This window comes from Rhipicephalus microplus, chromosome 8 (assembly GCF_043290135.1).
Source record: "Rhipicephalus microplus isolate Deutch F79 chromosome 8, USDA_Rmic, whole genome shotgun sequence".
In the NCBI taxonomy this organism is placed as follows: Eukaryota; Metazoa; Arthropoda; class Arachnida; order Ixodida; family Ixodidae; genus Rhipicephalus; species Rhipicephalus microplus.
The window spans coordinates 49,882,339-49,903,211 of NC_134707.1; the positions used below are offsets into that span (position 1 = coordinate 49,882,339).

Genomic DNA, 20,873 nt, shown 5'->3' on the forward strand with positions numbered 1-20,873 from the left:
CTTATGTACTCCTATAATACGTCTATCAAATCGGGTTGACGTGAAATTGTAGTCAAGCGCCGTCTACTGAAGTAATTTATGTAGCAGCGTCCAGGGCTAATATTCCCGCGATCACAAGCGCTACATATCAGCTTATTGCTTCTGGTGTTAATAATACCCATGCATGCTGGTAGCATCGTTACGCAACTATAAAGAGCTGCTTATATAAAGCATATGAGACTCTACAACATATGACTGTGCGCACAGGACTGACATAACCATTTTTTCTGGAAATTGCAATAGTTTCACGGGCCTCGAGATATTCATCATCGCGCCCGGCGCACACAAAGCATGGCTGAACACAGGCATGACACGTGACAGGGAAGTGGCGAAATTTGAATGAATGCGTGCCAAAGCAGAGTCTGGAAAGAAAAAAAAATTGTAAAAATTCGGAAACACTTCGTTACACCACTTCTTGTTTGTGCGCGATGGGTTGTGCGTATAAGTTTCTTTGTTAAACTCATTTTTTTTCTAGCCAAGCTTACGTAAGAAACATTTCAGCGTTGACGATAAAAATCACAATGCTCTTGTTCTTTATGCTGAATGATTTGTTCTATAATTACGGTTTTGATATCAATTCATCGTGCCTTGGAACAAGCATTCATCTATAAAATTGTGTTAGGACACACTCACGACAAAATATTTATAAACTTTTACACAGAAAAACTTTACTGCTTAACCGACAAGAAACGTTTCTGAGGCTTGCTTTTTTTTCCTTGAAGGGCGGCCGAAATATAAAAGGGCCGTACAGTGCCGTAAATGAGGGAGGCCATGAGAGAGATCTCACGTATCCCAAAAATTTTCGATGCTTTATCTTTTTGGCTTATAATAAAGTATTGACACTCGTTCATATCCACCACCAGTTGTCGAAGTTAGCTGTTCTACACATAAATGCCCCACAAAAAAAAAATTACCGCCTACGGTCTTAGGGACGCAGACAAATTTTTGAATGAACATAGATCCAAATTTACTCCCACCTCAGTCAGGAATAATCAAAATTTTCACGAGGTGCTAATGGTGTAAAAATACTGTTTGAAATTCGGCACATTCAAACTTTTATCACAGTTTTTTTTGTTGTTGAAGTTTCTTTGTTTACGCTCTTGCCCACTTTCTTCTGTATTGCCATGGATCATCAGGGCAAGTGAGTTTATTTATAAATAAACACCAAAAATACGGCAGATGGCATACATGTGCCTTGGGAATCGACGTTATGCAAAGCATGCGGAGGGAAGGTAAATGCGTTGCGATTTTTTATTGAGCGACACGTTATGAAATATGAAATAACGATAAATATAAGTAAAAATGTTGTACGCACAGACATATTGAACAGTCGCACATGTTTTATTTAACCAGTTGTTCACACTTGCACAACGATGCCAACAGCAACACGGGAAGTGGAAAACTGAAATATACCGCTCGTGCTCGCGAGGATGGCGCCCCTCGACACGGTCACTTGAATTCCGTGGAGGACCCTTAACAACTGACGTTAACTCGACGAGAGGGCTGTGTCATGGGAGTACATATTCAATGTCTACAAAACCGGATAGCCAGCACTGCAACCACAAGCGACGTTTCACCATCACTGCACCAGATACGAATACTTTTCTCAAGCAGTGCCGAGACGTGGCGTAGCTCTACGGTAGAATGAATAAATGCCACGCACAATGCTTAGTTTCGATTCCTGCTGGGACCCTTATGTTCGTCTGGTCAACGCTGCCGATGTTATTTTTTTTCATGATGAATGGATGAACTTTATTTGGTCTATCGGAACATGCTTTCACATGTTGCGGGCTACTTCCACGTTGTAACAGAAAGACCAAGTCTCTGCTGCCTCGCGGGCCAGGTGGACGGCCCATAGCTATTCAAGTGCGGAGCTTGCAATAGCACCCTCCCATTTGGACGGCGTGATGACTTCTCCACAACGTAACGCGGGGCACCGCCACCGCATATGTTCCAAGGTAGCTATATCGTGGCAGTAGGAACGTGTAACAGTTGACTGTATTTCGGGGTAAATTTTGTTCAATAGCGCGGGATTAGGGTACGCCACGACCTGAAGAAGCCTGAGTGTCACAGCCAGAGGTCTGCTTAGTTTTCTGTGTGGTGGAGGGTATTGCTTCCGCGCCATGTAAAAACGTTTTGTCCATTAATAATACGAGATTGGACGGTCACGGTTCTCTGAGACATCAGCCCGTTAAAAACAGGCGTCATATCATGGCGACCAGGTCATTGCACCTATTTCGCCAAACACCTCGTTGATTGCCGGTAACGGGTACAAATGTTGAAGAAAATAAGTCATCGTTTAATTCACGGCACGGCCTACCCTTTCAGGGGCCGAGTACGGTTCCATCTTTGAGGTGGTCACGCGTAAAATGTCTTCCTGTCGACGTCAGCACATTCTTTAGCGATGGCACTAGATTCTTGTACTGCCTACAGCAAGGTATGCCTCAAAGAGATCTCCACTCCTGCGTAATTGCATTCAATACTGAAACGGATGACTTCCCGTAAGCAGTATAAGGCCGAACGTTGGGTTTTCGAAAAACTTCGCGCACAGTCTATGAGACAGTTGTGTGGCCAGGGGCCAGCACACCAGGCCCGTACGTTCTCCCTCCCCCTATACCATAACAGTTTTTTCGCCATGGCATGCAGAGCACAAAGTGAAGCTAGACATCTGCCTGCCCGATCGCCACTCCAGATCAATAAAGTCCCCCTTTTGTCCGCCCCCCCCCCTCCCGTGTACTATGTAACTTTTGGGCCGCATATCTTCCATGGCTTTCTTATGAGAGTTGGGCGACATATTGAGCTAAATATTATTATGGCATTAAAGTTTATATGTAAATGGGACCAAGATTTGCGCGTACGTGCTCGTGGTGTCATCCCTCGGCGAGAGCCAAGGGGTCGTACCTGACCGACACAACGAGTTGTAAACATTGAATGGGTGCTGTTTAGTACTGACTCAATGAAACACCAAGAAAGTATGACAGGGATGGTGTTGCGAAAAAGAAGGCTTCGGCATGATGTATTTCAAAAAATGCGGTGCAACCATTGGCGGCATTCGCTGATGACCACCTTCCGCTAACTGAGCAGGAAGATGTGCTAAGGCAACACAAAGAAAACAAGCAGCCTCAAAATGGCCAAAACCGACGTACGAAAAGTACCCGCGGCACTTCATGGACGACTTGCCAAGGAACGATGGAATGGAAGTCGGGGTGCCGAATCAATTGATGTCGGGTGACGTTCTTCCGAACAAGTGAAAACGTGTTGCGCAGACGCTAATGACATCGCATGTCGACGTACCGTCATCTGTTTACCAGAATCCTGCACAGCACCCTTCAGCGAACGTGCCCAGTGTGTCACGAAGACGGCCTCCAGAGCCGTCGGACGTAGATGAGAACGGCTGTACACATTCCATCCCTAAGGCAGAAAATGTGGTGAACCAAGGGGGATTGTCAATTCCGCTCAAGCCGCGAAAGATGCCTTTCCCACACAAATGTCCTGACAATCCTTCCGGTGTTGTTGATTATCTGGACGTGAGGGTAAAGCAGCACCAAGAAACATGTCAGCCAATGTGCGCCCTCATTGACTATTCTGGCGATCTCTTCCTCGGATTACGCATCCGCCAAGTTCCTTCGCATCATAGCCAAAGCCGGCCGCCCGATGCATCTTTCCCTGATTACGTGACCTCACAGCATGGCCTAGATCGACCACCGCGGGACAGCCGGTGTCGCCCACCACAGACACTTCTCGCAGATGCACAATCCACTTTGCAGTGGGGTGAAAACAGATCAGCACGAAGGAGCGAAACCCGCCCACCAGAAACACTGTCGGCATCTCTGTCATGACCGAATGTGATGGCTGAAAGCGGCATCGTAGTTCTAGTGCGCTGAGAGCTAGGGAAAGGGGCTGATGAGAAGGTAGAAGTGGGGAATAGAACAGCTTGCCCGCTTGTGTGGTGTATTTATAGAGGTAAACACCTACAGTTTTGTACTGACGCGGGTGACAAAGAACAGTATCTAGTCACTATAAGACAAAAATCCTCAACAGCTTTCTACATGGAGACCAGAATGATGGCCATACCTAGTGATATTGAGTCTCTCTTGTCTTGCGTTAACAAAGTCATCGAGGTGGACACCATACCACATAACCAACCGCAGGTGCATAAGATTTTCTAAACGTGCCCATTTTAATTCCAAGCACGATAAATGCCGAAAGTTTATTGGCCCAGCATGCAGTACGGGGATGACTACTGGAGCCATGACCCCCAACACCACTCTCTCTCTCTGTGTGTCTTACATCTTTACGTGAAGAGGGGCGTAGGTAAGATGAGAAAAGAGATGCAGCTTTCTGGGGCCCATTGAATTCGCAGCCCCCGCGCCTCGAGACGCGCCGACGCAAGCGCGCAAACGTCTCGATAAAGGAGCTTGCCCTTCTTTCTTCAAAGCAGAAAACGCCCTTCTGTAGTGACCTGCGGGGGGCTTAGAGGACTCCCCTCCAGCTGCCCAAAAAAACGGTGACCACCCTCCTTCTTCTCATCCGAGAGTGGTGTATGGGGTATATAGGCAGGGGGGGGGGGGGTCGCCTCGGTCATTCCGCTCACGGAGCAGAGGCGCGTGGCGGTGGCCACCTGGTGCCCCACAAGGACGTGGCCCCCCTACAGCTGGTGGCGGCGTGTGCCAGCTGCCGCGCGCCTGTGGGGCGCAGATGGTGTGTCCCCCCTGTGCCCCCACCTTGCCCCCCACCCTTCCTATCTCTCCTGGCGCACACGCGACCGCCACACGCCAGACAGTGCGCCGCGTTTCCATCGCTTTTTCCTCCTGCCTGACCGTCTACGCGACGTGTAGAACTCCCGGTATACCTGTTTACGGCGATCACTTATAAGCGAGAGAGAGAGAGCGCGCTCAATTAAAATTCCAGCCAAATCGGGCGCACCACCGCCAAAGGCCGGCGCGCTAATAATTCATCAGCAGATGTCCTCTTAGCGCGTAATATCGGCAACGCGTTGTACATTTTATCTCGTGCGTGATAAGGCGACGGAAATGTGGAACCTCGTACCGGCGTGCATGCTAATCAGGGTCTTTTGCTCCAGCAGCGCTGGGTGCTAACTGCACACCTGCGCGGCGAACGTTGTTTTCCGCAATGCGCAGGGACAGAATACGAAGAAAGGAGGGAAGATTTCGTTCCTGTTTTGAGTACTCGCTGAGGCGGCTCGTGCATCTTTCCTTTCTCTGCCGCTGTGGTACGAGGAGGTCGTTAGTTCGATTCCTAGTCTGAATTAAGGGTCTCACGTTGATAGAAAGGGAATGCGAAAACGCTTCTTTTCGAAGATTTTTGGGCAGCCTAAGTTGCTAAGTTTGTGCAAGTGATTTCCCAATAATCTTCCGATGTGCCTTAGTCTTATTATGTTAAGCGCACTATAATATAGCTTTATCATTGGGTGCTCGTGAAAGAACCCCAGTTGGTCGAAATTTCCGGAGCCCTCCACTACGGCGTCTCTCACAATCATATGTTTGTTTTGGACGTTAAACCCCACATATCAATCAATGAATTATAGTTTGATCATTATGCGTGCAATTATAAATTACAACGTCACTACGCGACTGTGAATGCGACCTCTTACGTAACGTGGTCTACTAAAGATCTTAGATAGATAGATAGATAGATAGATAGATAGATAGATAGATAGATAGATAGATAGATAGATAGATAGATAGATAGATAGATAGATAGATAGATAGATAGATAGATAGATAGATAGATAGATAGATAGATAGATAGATAGATAGATAGATAGACTTAGCTGCGTGGTTAGGTGGAACGCTCGAAGCTTACGTGACGCACTGCCGGTCGCTAACTTCATTTCGCATGCGCTCAGCGCCTAAGTACTCCGAAAAAAGAAGCTTTGCAATTTGTAAAAGTGAGAGAAGAAGTTGTGGAGAGGTAAGAAGTCATGACGGCTTGTTCAGTGCTTTTTTGGCCTTTTGGAGAGCACACATCTAAGTAATAATAAAGACACTGTTGCCAGCTTCGGCGAAACACTGTTTACGGTGCTCGGCACACGTTGAAAATCACCAGAAGGTCAAAATATTTGGAGTGCTCCGCTACGGCGTATGTCATAATGGCAACCTGGGACGTAGGACGCCTGATATTAGTATTTTTATAAAAAAATTAAATGTTTAAAAGCAGTTCTCAAACAACATTTCACTGAACGAAATATCCACCTTGTTAAGAGCGATTCCAATCGTGTAACCGTGGAAGCCACTTCTCTCGGACGAGTCAGCGGGGTCCACCATCTTAAATTGGGTTTCCAGGTGCTTTGAAACTTCTAGGGCTATATCGGCAAGTTCTGTAAGCATTTCACGCAATGTGTGACTAGAACTGGTGGACGTTCTCGGGCCGTAACATCCTTCTGAATACATGTCTGAGCGTAAATCTAAGCGAGAACAAATAGGTCCATGTGTAAAGTCATTTAGGGAAAATGCTTTCCGAGCGCGTACGTATTCTTTTGTCAAGTCTCTTTTTATATACTGGTTTTTAATGAAGTCGAGGACGCCACCTTTCTGGGTTGCTGCACGGGAGCACAAAAGCTAACGTCACGGCCTCAGCAGTGATAGGTTTAGGGGAGCGGGGGTCACGCATATTAACAGCAGCTCACAGAAAACTATGACGGCGCCCAGGCAGCCTTCAGCTAAGCGTGTTTCTCTCAGTGTGCGACTCTTGGCTCTAGGAATCGAACCTATAGAATGCCCCACCTTGAGTATGGGAGGTGATGAGCTTTATTCCTATTGTAGTGGGGCACCTAATTGTTTTTCACGTTGGCATACGGGCATAGAGTTTCCTAGAAAAAAAAACTAGAGGAAACCTTGGTGCTGCGATAGCTCAGCGACCATGGGAATAATGAATGGTACGGGTATTTGCTTAGGCTTCGTACTTGCGGGCTTAAAACGCAGTTGTGGCTTCGTTTATTGCCGTGTTTTGGTTTTGATTCGAATGAAATAACGAACCGTCTTGAACTTCGTGACCTATTTGAAATTGATGTGCGTAAAACGTCAAAGCGGGGAAGTGCAACTGCTGAACACTTGTTGATATTCGTTTCGTGAAAAAACAGCATCAAGCCAAGCGAAGCCAAATGGAGCCGAAAGTACAGAAATTAGGCAAGCCCATGTACTACCCATCATTCCCGTGTATCACTGAAGCGCCATTCGTTGCAGCTCCCGTAGACACTAGCGCCAGCGTTCCTTTTAATGTATTGGTAGAAAACTCTATGGATACCGATTCGGAACACATATCGAGTCTGACAATATCGGAAAAACTCAGTGCCTTTGTGGCTCCAGCGACCGTGGGTGTGTCGGATTCTCGACTGGCCACCACTGACAGCTCAGTTCCGCCGCGGCAAGCGTCTGTGAAGTCAAAACTTGCAGCACAATGGCGGAATTTCGATGTTCGTGCAAACCGCATAGCGCGCCTCCACCCACAGTACCTCCTCATTGTCTTCGGCTTCGTTTACCGGCATCACGAGCGATAACAAAGATGAAGAACACTGAACTGGTGCGAAAGGAAGACAAAATGATCGAAACGACAGCGCAAGGCAAAGAGTGGTTCAGCTGGCGTCGGTCGAGGCCACGGTGTAATACCAATGTCGAGAAGAACGGAGCAGAAAGCTAACACGGGGCGAGCGTGCGACATTGGAGGGAGCGACGTATACCTCCTCCGCGGCTGAGCATCACCCAACAGGAGGCGAGAACCACGCTTTGAATGATACGCGTACCACACTCTGACGTGCGATATTGCGGGTATAGATAGGTTTCAAAAATCCGAGCTCTCGTTTCCACAGTTTTCTATCTCTCAATTCCCACACTTTTCTCTGCGGGATCCGTTTCGGTAATTTCAGTATAGGATATCTGACGAAGGTTGCCCGATGCCCGTAAATATTGTGCGCTGTGGAGGAACAATCCCGGACGCTACTCACAGAGCAGCTAGATGAGCAAATGAACAGACATTCGCTCTTTGGTTTCCAAGTGTTTCGAGAGAATGACTACTTAGCTAGTTTTCATAGTTGGACATGGCACCTCACATGGACGTTTATCTTCTGGTGATGTCCAACAAAAGCTTGGCTGTTAGAAACGCCGACAGATCGATATCATGTACATACGAGGAGCTTTCTTTTTTTTCGAAATGGGCCAACTTACAAAACTGGAACGAGGTAGATAAGGCTCTTTCGGCACATACATACTTTTTAACTTTCTTCTAAAACAGTTATAATAAATTCCTCATTATTGTTAATAAATTGTTAGTAATTTTTTTTAGAAAATATAAAGTAGGTATGTTCCAGTAGAACCTTATACCAGCTAGTTTCGGTTTTGAACCTGGCCAATTTCGAAAAAAAGCTTCTCATTTATACATACATACATACATACATACATACATACATACATACATACATACATACATACATACATACATACATACATACATACATACATACATACATACATACATACATGCATGCATGCATACATACATACATGCATGCATGCATGCATGCATGCATGCATACATGCATGCATGCATACATACATACATACATACATACATACATACATACATACATACATACATACATACATACATAAAGCTCAACAGAGTCATCATGGCCCTTCATGCTTGCGGGGATCCTACTTGGGAATACTTGCTTTAGTTTCGCATGAGCAAAGAGTATGGAGTTGCATCATTAAGCGTAATGCCCTGAACTCTGCGTTTGCCCTTAATTTATCCGCATTTTCTGAAGTGTATTGATATGCTTTGTAAGACACGTCCGTACTTCCTTAGAAAAAAGCTAATTTTGGCACCTTTACATTCTTACTGCGTTAACATTCATACGCGTTAATTCAGATTAGTGGTAAAAAAGCAAGAGGCGGAGAAACAGGACAAGGGCACAGTTGTAAGAGCGTTGGCTGAGACATACTTCATAGAATTGTACGACGTCGACGCTCGATTGTGTGGCGCGGCCACACGTGTTTCCTTTCTTGGAAGACGACTTTTCATGTTTACTTTTGACATTGCTGTGTAGCCGTTGTTCCTGAACATGGGCGTAGGCAGGATTTTACCTTGGGGGTTGCACGCCTGTGTTGATTCGCGAGCTTGCACCCCCGCCTCCCTCCCTCCCAAATTCTGATGGGGCTTGGGTGCATGGAGGGTGGTATAGGCAAGTGCTGATGTCGCTTGAGGGGTCAAAGCACCCCTTTTGCTCATACCTGCTGACGTATATGTTCCAGAAGTAAAACAGTAGTGCTGTTTGTCCTTGTCACTTCGTATCCTTTCCTCATCTATGGGTGCGCCGCTCCCTTGGTTTCATTCGTTCACGACAAGCCCTGAAACACATTTTATCAATTCAACGCAAATATCCGTTTTAACCCAACCCATCCCACTTTATACTCAAAAGACCCAGGCCAGTCTAGACACGTTGAGTCTTCGATCGAGTTTAGCTGGGTGCTCCGCCGGGGAGCGCCGCTGTCGTCTTCGCGTCCTCTCTCTCACCCGTGGTTGCCACCGACTGCAGAGCCGGCGTGCGTGGGGTGCTTCGGGGCATTGTCGAAATGTGCGTCGAGGCAGCCGGACGGCGGCAGCAGCGGCAGCTGAAAAACGGTGAGTGCCGATGTTTCTTTTTACGGCGGGTGTTTTCGACTCTCTCGCCCTGAGATGGGCGCGTGATAGGACCCCGCGCGCCGTTCTGAGATAGACCAGGACTGTTTTGCGGCACCCATTTGGAGCAGCCCCATCGGTTGCTTGGCTTTTTCATATACACAGCCGGGAGGGGAAGACGCGGTCGTGGCGAATGGTGTAGACGTTTACTGGGAGTGCTTTACGACGCATGGTAGATAAAGCAACGGTTAAAAGAGTTACGCTTGCGGGATGGCTACACTTGGCTGTGGAACTACCCGAATGAACTGTACAATATCCTGGATCTAACGAATTAAATTATTTTTCAAATGCACTAAAGCATTATGATTGCAACGGCGATATTAACATGCTTGTGCATGAATCCCCGATCATTCCACCACCACTGAAAACACGCTCAATGAGGAGAATAAAACTGTGGTATCACGTTCAAATACCGCTGTCTTGTGCAAAGTGTTTTACACCTGCAGAACTTGCTAATTGACAAAATATTCCGCTTGCGTTAAACCCTATGATTCTGATTTCTCAGCGTAATTGTAAAGTGCACGCTTTAGCGCCTCTGAGAGCTCGTTAATTGAGTGCACTCCGGTGTTACAACTCGGCCTGTAGTCTTGAGCAACTCGTTATCCCTAAAGTACAATGGCAGCGGAGCATGTGGTGAAGTTTAAACACTGCTATAAGTGCTATCTCGTCATCGCAATTTCGATTTGAATGTATTCTCATGTGACACAATTGGGCCACCTGACCTGTCTGAAACAGCTGGCGGAAGATTGTAAAAATTCGCAGAAAGGACGAGTAATGAGTAATGTTTATTTTTCAGCATTGAAGCTTGATTAGTTCGATCACTTGACTTTTCTTGACTCTCGCCACAAACATCAATATAACAAGTTGGATACAAGTGGAGCTCCATTGTAGACTTGAATTTGATTGTTTTTTTCACCAACCAACTCGCCCAATCACCATATTGAATTTAAGGTAAGCATACTGGCCCGGCTTTCGCTGGCCTGCCCTTGTCCAATATACTGGAACTACCAAATGTCACGAATGAACTGCCTAGTTCTGGGAAAGTATATGAACTGTCTTCTATCAACGCCGATACCATGCTGATTAAACCTGTTGTCTCAGTCAATGCTTCACTGAAGAAACAAAAGTCCTCTGTTGCAGCTTGGAAGGATTGCTCGTATTTTGCAGCAGCGATGGAAGCCTTTCTAAGAATAACAATGGAACCACGAACTATAAACAACCTGATATTGAGTAAAATATATAATTTCTCTGTTGTCCAAACTATTATTATGTAACTCGAGGTGCCACACGGAGCTTACTATTGGAACCATAACACCGAATGCACATAAAAGGTTGACGTTGCGGGTACTCTCGTATTTCTTGTCGAGGTCCCTTCTATGCTATGGTGCTAAGAATCAAATTGCAAAGCGTGTGTTCTGGCAAGTTAACTGCTCTTTCCCTCCTCATAAAATATGCTTGAGTCGGTCAGTGAACATGTAAACTCCAGCTGGCACAAACCGCACTTACGTCGAGTCTTAACCCAGTATCACGTTGGCTGCAGGTCAATGCGCGACGAATGAATGCAAGTTTTTTTTTCTTTCCTGAATGGTTGTTCGTGTGCAGGGCTAGACCTATAGATAAATGTTATCTGGCAATGGCACAGGCGCACCACTGAACGTAAGAAGTTACAGCCATAAAGTACTATCGCTAATCCTTTTTCGTAATGTATTCTATGTTGATCGACACAAGTCCCGCTGACAACGATATTAGGGCATGCAGTACACAATAACCAATGACAATTATTCTGCTGTTCTGATTTTTTTTATGCGGGTGAACTGTTGTGGTGAAATCTCGCGTGTGCGTTGTCGTCTGGCTGTTTAGAGAGGTAAATCTTCTGGTTTCTTGCTTTTGATGCGTTCCGCTTTGATCGTACAGACATCGTGATAGGAGGAATCTGTGCAACGACTTCGCCGATATTCCGCACCGCTCTTTCTTTCACTCACGCACCGAGCTATCAGTGAAAAGCAAAAGCAAGACGGAAATCTCTATACGCTGAGACGATATATGACGAAGGAAACACGTGGCGCCAGCTCCACCGACTTCCGGCTGAGTGTGTTTGCTTCCGGCTTCAAGTAGTGCGCTTTCTTCTCCTCACCTTTTATATCTTCGCTATCGTCGCAGCTGTTGTGGAGCTTGAAAAATGAGATCTCTGGTCACGTATTTCGTCTGCGGTGGACATAGGCCATGTCTTTGTTTGGTGACTGCAAGCGTGAAAAACTATCACCTTGGATAACAGTACGTGGCCCACGAAAATCTGCCTGGCATAGAGAAGTAAAATTTGTACTTAGTGTCATTCGCGCCGAACAATGTAGCGTACCTTTATATAGACGTATGCGCCTGTCCCAAGTATATGCTCTCAATGACCATTCTGTATACAAAGTGAATGGCTGTCGAAATCTGCTGGCAAATTCGGTACTATTGACGGCTTGCATGTCGAATCAGCTTATATAAAGCGACTGAAGATACAATCGTGCTTCGTTTCAGTCGCGGCTATAGCGGAACAGACATGATACGAAGGCTAGATTGCATGGAACAAGTTATCCACTTCATGGCTGATTCGACTTTGGAATAAACACGAAAAGGAAATATAAAAGGGCAGATTGTGTTGGCTATAGCGCCAATACTGCGAACCGACTCGGGAGGTTTACCTTTGTAACAAACTCTGTGGTAAGTTTTTTTTTTTATTTAGCTGTGGTTCAAGAGTGAAAGATGTCCCAATAATGTCGGAAATCGGTTTTATCAGATAATATACCGCAGCCATTGTAGAACTTGTGACCTCGCAGTTCACCAAATAAATGCTTTATTGCCGCTCTGCTCTCGTTATTACGAATGCGCGATTGTGTAGGCATACAGGACGTGAACGCGTAGTTGCTGTACAGCAACGGGACTTTGGTGACACTGTGGGTACCAGAGTTTCTCAGCCGAGTCAGATGCAACACCACAAGTTAAAGCTTAGGTAAAATCCTTGCATCATACACCTATTTTTAGTAGAGGTTAACCAAGCCGGTGTACTTCAGTAAGAGACGCTTTTATCGGACTTCCATCTGGTAGTTTTTGTGGAAACTTGCGATATGCAAAGTGAGATCTCACCTAGAAGCATTGTACTATACTAAAGTTGGGTGAGTTGGTCAGGGTTTTTTGTAGAAGATGATGATGTGCGCAAGCATGGATCAAAGAGATGTGTACAGTACCCCACCTGGTCTCTATTGTCTTCTCTTGGGTTAGGGTCTGCACGCCTTACTCGTTACTGTGTTGTGGTTTCTTGTATTGATGTTTGGACGCCCCACCTTCCACACGGATAGGCGCTGGCTTATAATATTTTTATTCCGTGTTAGCTGGAAAACCCCTGTATGTATGCGCTCTGTCATCATCAGGATGACTACGACCGCTGTACTAAAAAGTCATCTCTCATGTTTCGCCAATCAACCCGGTCCTGCGCTTGTTGCACCCGCCTTCTTCTCGCAAATTTCCTAATCTAATCTGCCTCACCGCCCCCCCTCTCACATTCCACGTAACCTTATGTCTGCTCTTTGTGCACATGCCTTCTTGTCATGCTTGCGATGCAATGCAAGGTATGATACGGACCAGAAAACTAGAAAGAACAAAGGGTAATGCGCAAACTCACATCATTATTTTGATCATGGACAACCCTATGTACTAGAAAAGAAGGACCTTGCAACGCATCACAAGCCCTATGAGGAAGACCTGTAAGCATTGTCGTCTTATAAGCATGCTGTCTTTTGGTATCCGGTCTGTTGTAGACTCTTAATGACCAGCGGTTATCTTGCCTTAGTGCTTATTGCTCTCCCCATGTCTCTTCCTCCTGATTCTTTTCGACTACGCTATCCTAAACCCACACTAGTTTTTTTGACCCACTCTGCTCTCTCCTTGCACCCTAGACCTTTCATTTCCCTTCCCCATGTGCTATGCGTGCTTATTTCGGTCCCGTTATGGGTGTCTACGAGGGTCGTTATCGGAGACCATCTCTCTAAGCACCAATCGTTCCGCAGGCCCCGGGCCACTCAACACTCTCGGCTCCCTATGGCACTGTGTGGCCGCACTGGCCTTGAGTGCCGTTTCCGTGGCCCACAGCGTGCGGCGCTTTCCGGAACTGGCGGCTCTGTCTCCTCCGGTCGAGCTGCTGCACGCCTACGTCGCCCTCGTGGGTGCCGGCGTGCTTCTGCTGCCGTTCGTGGCAGCCGCTGCGCTTGTACGCGTCGGCAACCTGGCCAACGATGGACTCGAAGACGATCACGACGACGACGAGGACGCCAAGAGGTCATCGTCGCTGCCGAGGCTCTTTTGGCGACACGGTCCTCCGACGGCGGCGGCGCTGCACGCTGCATCGGCGTTGTGCCTGCTGCTTCCGCGACTGATAGCCAATGCTGCGTGTATTGGTTACGGACTGCGGCCCACCGGTGAGTTTTGGTGACAATAGTAGAACTCGATGTAGGGCTGGCTAGTTGGTGCATGTTCAAATGCAATAGTCAATTTCGCACCAGATTCTCGACCACACAAACGGAGAAAACGCATATACAGGACGCTCAGTGACACAGGACGCTTAGTACCAGGTCGTTTAGTAACAATATTCGGTGTTTTTGCATTCAAGGAATACGGTACTTTTATAAGGCACTATGAAGTGGAGGACTCCGAAATTTTGACCATCTGGTGTTCTTCAACGTGCACCTAGATTAAGTACACGGGCCTCTAGCATCTTGCCTTTGGGTGAAGTTTCATGAAAGTGTCCAGTTTGTCGTCACATTCTTACGCTCGATCACTAATTGTATGTAATCATTTAACAGGCCAAAGAAGCCTTTTGTCTGGAGCCCCTCGAAAGTTTCGAATGCCTTCCAGGTATGAAACGTGAATCTTGCGAGATCTGAGGCCAGTAGGTAGGTGGTTTTAGCTTAGTATCGTTATACTGTTTAATTAACCTATTTACAAAGCTTGTCACCAGAGAACTCCGTCACGCATACGGAACTTCCCTAGATGCACGTTGACTTCGCACAAAGTGTCATAAAAATTATTTGGCTTAATTTTTATTTTCATGATTATCACTTGAATGTTTTGAATAAGACGCTATCTTAAGCATACTCCAATTGCATCGGCAATTGTTGCATTTAGTTGAATAGTTTGCTTCTTGTTATACCATTTAATCAGACCCGAAGGTAGCATGCTAGCAAACTTCGGCTGGGGTAGATATTTAGATATGGAAGCGCAATTCATGTGAACGAACACCTTGTTGTCAGAATTTCCGGACCACTCCACTATGGTGCCCTTCGTAGATATTTTGTGGCTTCGGGACGTAAGATCCCACAAATCTCTATTATCGAATGCTGTTGTCGCGGGTCATTGTCGCATGTATAGAAACTATGAAAGTCTTTTTCTTAGATGCACTCCTGACGATGCGCAGGTGATGTCTGGCGGACTGACCTGGATGTCGTGATGTCTCCGCGCGAGCGTCAGACGGCTTTCTTCCCGGAAAACCTGGCCGAGTCTCCCTCCGATGCCGATCCACCCTCAGTGGAGTTCGTCAACTACGTTCTGGCTCTGGTGGTGTGCGCACTGCGCTATCCCATGGTGGCCTGGGACTCTAAGCGCTGTTTCTCTCTCCTCTTCGCTCTGTACATGGCACTCTGCGCGATGCAGAGGATACTGCTAATCCCTGCTGCCTCCGTGCTTTACAAGGTAGGTACAGTGAGCGGGCGCATGGTGATATTCGTGCAGTAGAGCTCACTTGCAAGATTTTGTATGAATGGCTGATGTGCTTATAAGCATTCATTGTGCTGATGCTCATCATGACAACCTAAACTTGGTCGTGCACAGTAGACAGCTGGTTGTTATGGTGGAATTGGAAGGCTGTACGATGGAGTCAGCAATCAATTCAGGATTGGATGTTGCTCGCCTGCTTGCGTGGAGTTTTCTTCAAGGCTATATTAGCCTCTCCGTGGTGTATTAAAATACCTATTGCATCATTGCAGGTCGCTCAAATAAATTACATTTTGCAGAAGTACACCACCTCTTTTTTGACATGTGCAACGGCTCTATGATCAGGCTACATTTCTTTTCTTCCTCCGTCTTCAGTTGGCTATATTTACTTCTTCATTATACCTCTACAATGAAATAGGAAATTTGCTACTATCAATCTAAACAGCTCCTCCGTGCTCCGTATTTTTCTCATATAAAACCGAAGTAGTTTCAGCACATACACATAAGTGCTGACTGCAAACAGCGCATTTATAGCATGTTAACACACACGCACGCACGCACACACACACACACACACACACATACACACACACACAGAGGTGCGAAAGGGTTGGTAGTCGATGCCCATCATAGTTCTTGTCTTATCTGTACCTGTTTTATTAGGCACTGTGTATGCTAATAGATATGTACCAACAAGCTCACCTCAAAACCTTTTGAAGTTTGAGGACAGCAAGGACTCATATTTCTGCACCCCATAATTATTCACGGCTCAGCATTGCTTTGGGGAGAGGACTGAGTTGAAAAATGGATGCGTATAGTTATGTGCTTTGCCTTAAATGTCGTCGAAATATTACTGTCTCCTGTCAACAGTATTTCTTGTGCATACTGTTAAATTTTTAGTATAACGTAATAAGCACTATGTATTTTAAATTAGGTATCTGTGTATTCTATAGTGAAGAAACGCATCACCTAATATTTATGTGTAGATGTTGCCCCTGATATATGCATAATATTTGCTTTTTGATCGACATTATTCGAAATTTATAAAAGCAGCCACGAGTTCAAGATGTCTAGACTTACAGCAAGTGCTTAAACTTTGGCCAGTTAGCTGAATTGCGTGACAGACAGACAGAAAAAAAGGCAGATCGAAATAATTTCATTCAAGCAACTCAAGGAAGACTATGGTCCTTAATAATGCAGGAAGACGAAAAAGTCGCTATAACGCTATCGCCGCCAATAACCATTTCCTTTTTCATCGCAGGCCCATGTTGCCGGCGCTGTGCCGCCATCGTTACTGACAGACCCCGCTACGGTACTGCTACTACTGGTAGCCCATGGAGCGTCGGTCGCCCTTTCGGGTCCGGTTCTCTATTGTACTGCAACGCTGGACCGCCGGCGAGGCGCCGGCGCCGGCCTACTTCTAGTCCTCCTCGTGCTCGCAGCACTCTCCGGGGCGCCACTGGCGCACGATCTCGTGCGAGCTTACGCGTCCAGCAGGGACTGCCTAATGGCGGCAGCTGCAGCGGCCGTGACGGTGCAGTGGGTCGTTTGGTCGGCGGCGGCCATGTCGCTACTGGCGCCGAAGAAGGCGCCCCCGCCTACTTACCAGTGCGAGAAGAAGCGAATGGTGGCGGCAGCTCGGCGACCAGATGACGACGACTATGCCACGCTACTAGACGTGTGGCGTCCCGAGCCGGACGAGGTAATGATAATCTGTGTGCATGGCTACTTTGTGGAAAAGGATTACGTAACTGTTAACGTATTTTCTCACACCAAACGAAAGTCTTAGACAGGGGACAAAAGTTCCAAGAGACGCAATAAGAAGAATTTGGCTTCTTGGTATCAACAAAGGCAGGCAGGGAAAGCTATGGCCACAACTTGGTTTGGGCTGGTCGGTTCATCTTGCGAATAGCCTGTAGTAGCGCCAAAAAAAAGCATGAAAAATAAACACAACCAGACGAGTGCTGATCTGCTTGTCCAAGTGATCGTGCTTTTGTTGTGTTGTTCATAGTGTAAACTTTGCAGCGCAAACGAACGGGGTGCAATAAAGTGGGACACAAAAAAGGGCAGACTGAAACTCGGATTTATTTACAGCAGAAATATTGCTTGCATGAATGCTCTTTATTAAGCAAACCTATTTTGTCAACATTCTTCTCTATATTTGTTTGTGCATTCTTTATTACTAAGTTTACTTACGTTCACAAATGCAGAATAATTGCACAAAAAATCAATAAAGTTACCCTTGTCTACTTTCCTCATCTGTAAACCTGTCCATATAGTTTTCTTGAAGGTATCAAACAATTATGCTGAATAGACTCGTGATGCTACAATGAATATCGCTTGGAGATATCAGAGTAGTCCCATGCTATGTAAGCAAGAAAACCTAGATTGTATGCTCAAAACAAATCGGGCACACACCGCTACTCACTAATCGTCAACTAAAGTGAAGAACTTAAACACAAATTAAAATGCATATTAAGAATAATGGAACTGCATAACCATTGACAGGGATAGACTCTACCACTAGGTTAGCCACGTTGGTTATTAGACACCAGGCCCACGTGTGAAGTCACTTGTGCAAAGCACTTGGGTATCATTCTTTTTTTCTTTTTCTGTCAGTGAACAACTATTTATTCTTGCATTTGTCTGCTTTCGCAGGCTGGTCCCTCGGTGCCATGGATTTCGCACCACCACCGCAACAGCCAAGAGGAAAGGTTGCTAGGACGTGCTACGGTAACCAGGCTCACCTCGTTCAAGAGTGAGCGTGACTATTCTCTGTACTCGGACCTATCTCGTGTCTCGTGACCTCTGAAGGACCAGTGTGGTAATTGATAGTTATGCTCCGCATATGGCTACCCATTGTGTCAGCACGGACTGAGTGAGGCACACACAGCGATGCCTTTCTCGCCTCGGCTGTTCTTCAGGGGAACTCCCATGCTAGTCGCCACCTTGTGGGTGCTCAAGAACATCTGCCCGTGAAAGGAAGGGACCACCACTTCCTATCATTTGGTGACAGTTGTGCCTGAAAACTACTTCTCTTACGTCATTGTCAAAGCATGTTATGAAGGTGTCTATGCCCATCATTATCTGCTCCTGCTCGTTGCACCAAAATTGGCAACTGCACTCATTTTACAATTTTCATGTTTATGACGGCGGCTGAGAACTGTTGGAGGGAAAAACAAATAAAACAGAATGTCGCAACAAGTATTGGGCAATATATCTGCCTACCTCATGTTTCGTTAAAAGTGTGATAATCACAGTCTTTGTCTTAATATTGTGTTTAGTGATGGCATCAATCTACTTCCATTACCTCAACATGTAGCAAACTGCAATTAGTTCAATCCCATGAATATTTAAGTACAGAAAGAATCTCAGCATGAAGAGGACCTGATTCATAATTTTTGACGTATCTGAAGCACCAAAATTTTCTTATTTCTTGTGCCCTCATAACCAACCGTGTTAGGCTACAGTTTCTTCTCAATTATTTATTAATGAAAACCTCTTAGAATATCCTAATTTTGGTGGTTAAAAGTGATTAACGTGCTGACATTTACTATATACTGTAGATTTGCATGTATGCACCAGCGTCAGTAGCGACGTCTCGTAGAATGAATTCACACACGAAGCGTAAGATGCTTTCATAAGTCTTATGACGCTGTTGCTCAAACACAATTGAAATGACTTTTTCAGCAATCACGATGACACTCCTTCTGATCACCTTTGTACTGTTAAGTTGCAAGTAGCATACTACGCTGCTAGTAACTATTTTATCCAGCGACTTAGCTTCAAATGTGTACTACCATTGTCGCCGACCTCCTTGAAGTCATCAGTACTGCTTATGTTCTGATACATATCAGGACAAGCCACTTGAAAAAGATAAGTTTTCTTTATGTTTTCATACATATCAGGACAAGCATCATATCCTTAACAGCTGTTACAAAATGCTTGGTCCGTCCAAGTATTTTTGTGACATCATGCTTTCAGAGCGACAGCTACTTCTTTCTCTAATCCTATGGAATAGAAAATGAGGGATTGTGTGCAAGATTTAATCTCTGTTAAACTTTATGTGAAAAATAGATTGATAGCTACTTCTTTCTCTATCCCCAGGGAATGGACAATAGAATATGTGCATTCATTGTATTTTCGATAAATTTGGTTGAATATATATTTATAGCTACTCCTTCCTCTACACCTATGGAAGAGAAATGAAGCATTGTGTTCAAGAATTGAATCTCTGTTAAATTTAGTGTAAAAATAGAATGATAGCTAATCCTTCCTCTACTCCCACGAAGTAGAGAATGAACTGTGTGCATGCATTATATCTTTGTTAAATTTTGTTGAATATAGAATGACAGCTATCCCTTCCTCTACTTCAAGTGAGTAGAGAATGAGGAATTCTGTACAGGCATAAAATCTTAAATAAATTTTCTGTAAACCATAATACAAAATTTACCTGAAAAGTTTTCTTGAGCAATTAGCTTGAGCACTTTTTTCGACTTGTGAAAGTATTCTTGCTACTTTCCTTTTATATGCAATGTTTTTCATCTAGAAGAGAAGATACCTAATTGTGGGGCTAGTGCATATGTTCACTTTATGCTGTCACACTGAATTTGTGTATCCGTTCATCATGAGTGCCATTGTTTGGGGCACAATTTATATTTGCTAATTTTCTGATTGTCATTTTTATGTAGTTGTGTAGCTGAATATCCAAAATCGAGATGGAAGCTGACAGATGGAAACCCACAGTGGTATAATCAGTGTGAACAGTGAAAGTGCCTCAGACAAGCTGGCCGACGTTTCCATAGGAGGAGCTTCGACAAAGATAGGTCCTCCCACTTAAATGACGGCCAGCCTGTCTGAGGCACTTCAACTGTCCACCCTGCTTATTCCACTACAGCTCAATATACCAAGTTGATCGGCTTTCAAGACAATTCGCTTTAAGCGCTTTCAAGACACTTGTACAGTATGTTTGCATTTTTCAAGAGCGTATTTTGTTATAGCCCCCATGAGCATTGTTTAATTGTTGTTGCACCGACGTCGTCTTGAAATACAATGTCGAGCAACAGATGTACACATTTGAAAAAGCGTGTGCTAGCTCAAAATAAAAAAGATCTCATCGTGCTATTTTACTCCTACTCTTAGCTTTTTCCTTCCGTAAACAAGACATCACCGTTACTTTGGACGATCGGGTACACAATTCTCCGTGATGGCCTTTCAATATACCAACTCTGACGCAATTCGCAGGCGATGGAAATAGCATAGGCACAAAATACTGCGTCACTTTCGCACGCATTGAAGTGGTAATTATGTACACATTAAAACTAAGCAAGGTAGAGACACTAATCCTTAACTTAAGAGTCAGGATGCGTCATTCGCAGGTGGGCTTTGCA

At 45.4% G+C, this 20,873-nt stretch overlaps 1 protein-coding gene across 1 annotated transcript in view; it reads left to right on the plus strand.

Moving 5' to 3' along the window:
- Positions 1-20,618, plus strand: part of LOC119165408 (transmembrane protein tincar) — a 29,312-nt gene extending 8,694 nt beyond the window's left edge. Inside the window, exons 2-5 of the mRNA XM_075871765.1 lie at positions 13,785-14,192; positions 15,188-15,462; positions 16,745-17,185; positions 18,142-20,618. Of these exons, the coding sequence (XP_075727880.1) occupies positions 13,785-14,192; positions 15,188-15,462; positions 16,745-17,185; positions 18,142-18,288 (1,271 nt within the window). The 3' untranslated portion in view covers positions 18,289-20,618. The remainder of the gene's footprint in view (positions 1-13,784; positions 14,193-15,187; positions 15,463-16,744; positions 17,186-18,141) is intronic.
- Positions 20,619-20,873: the final 255 nt, after the last annotated feature.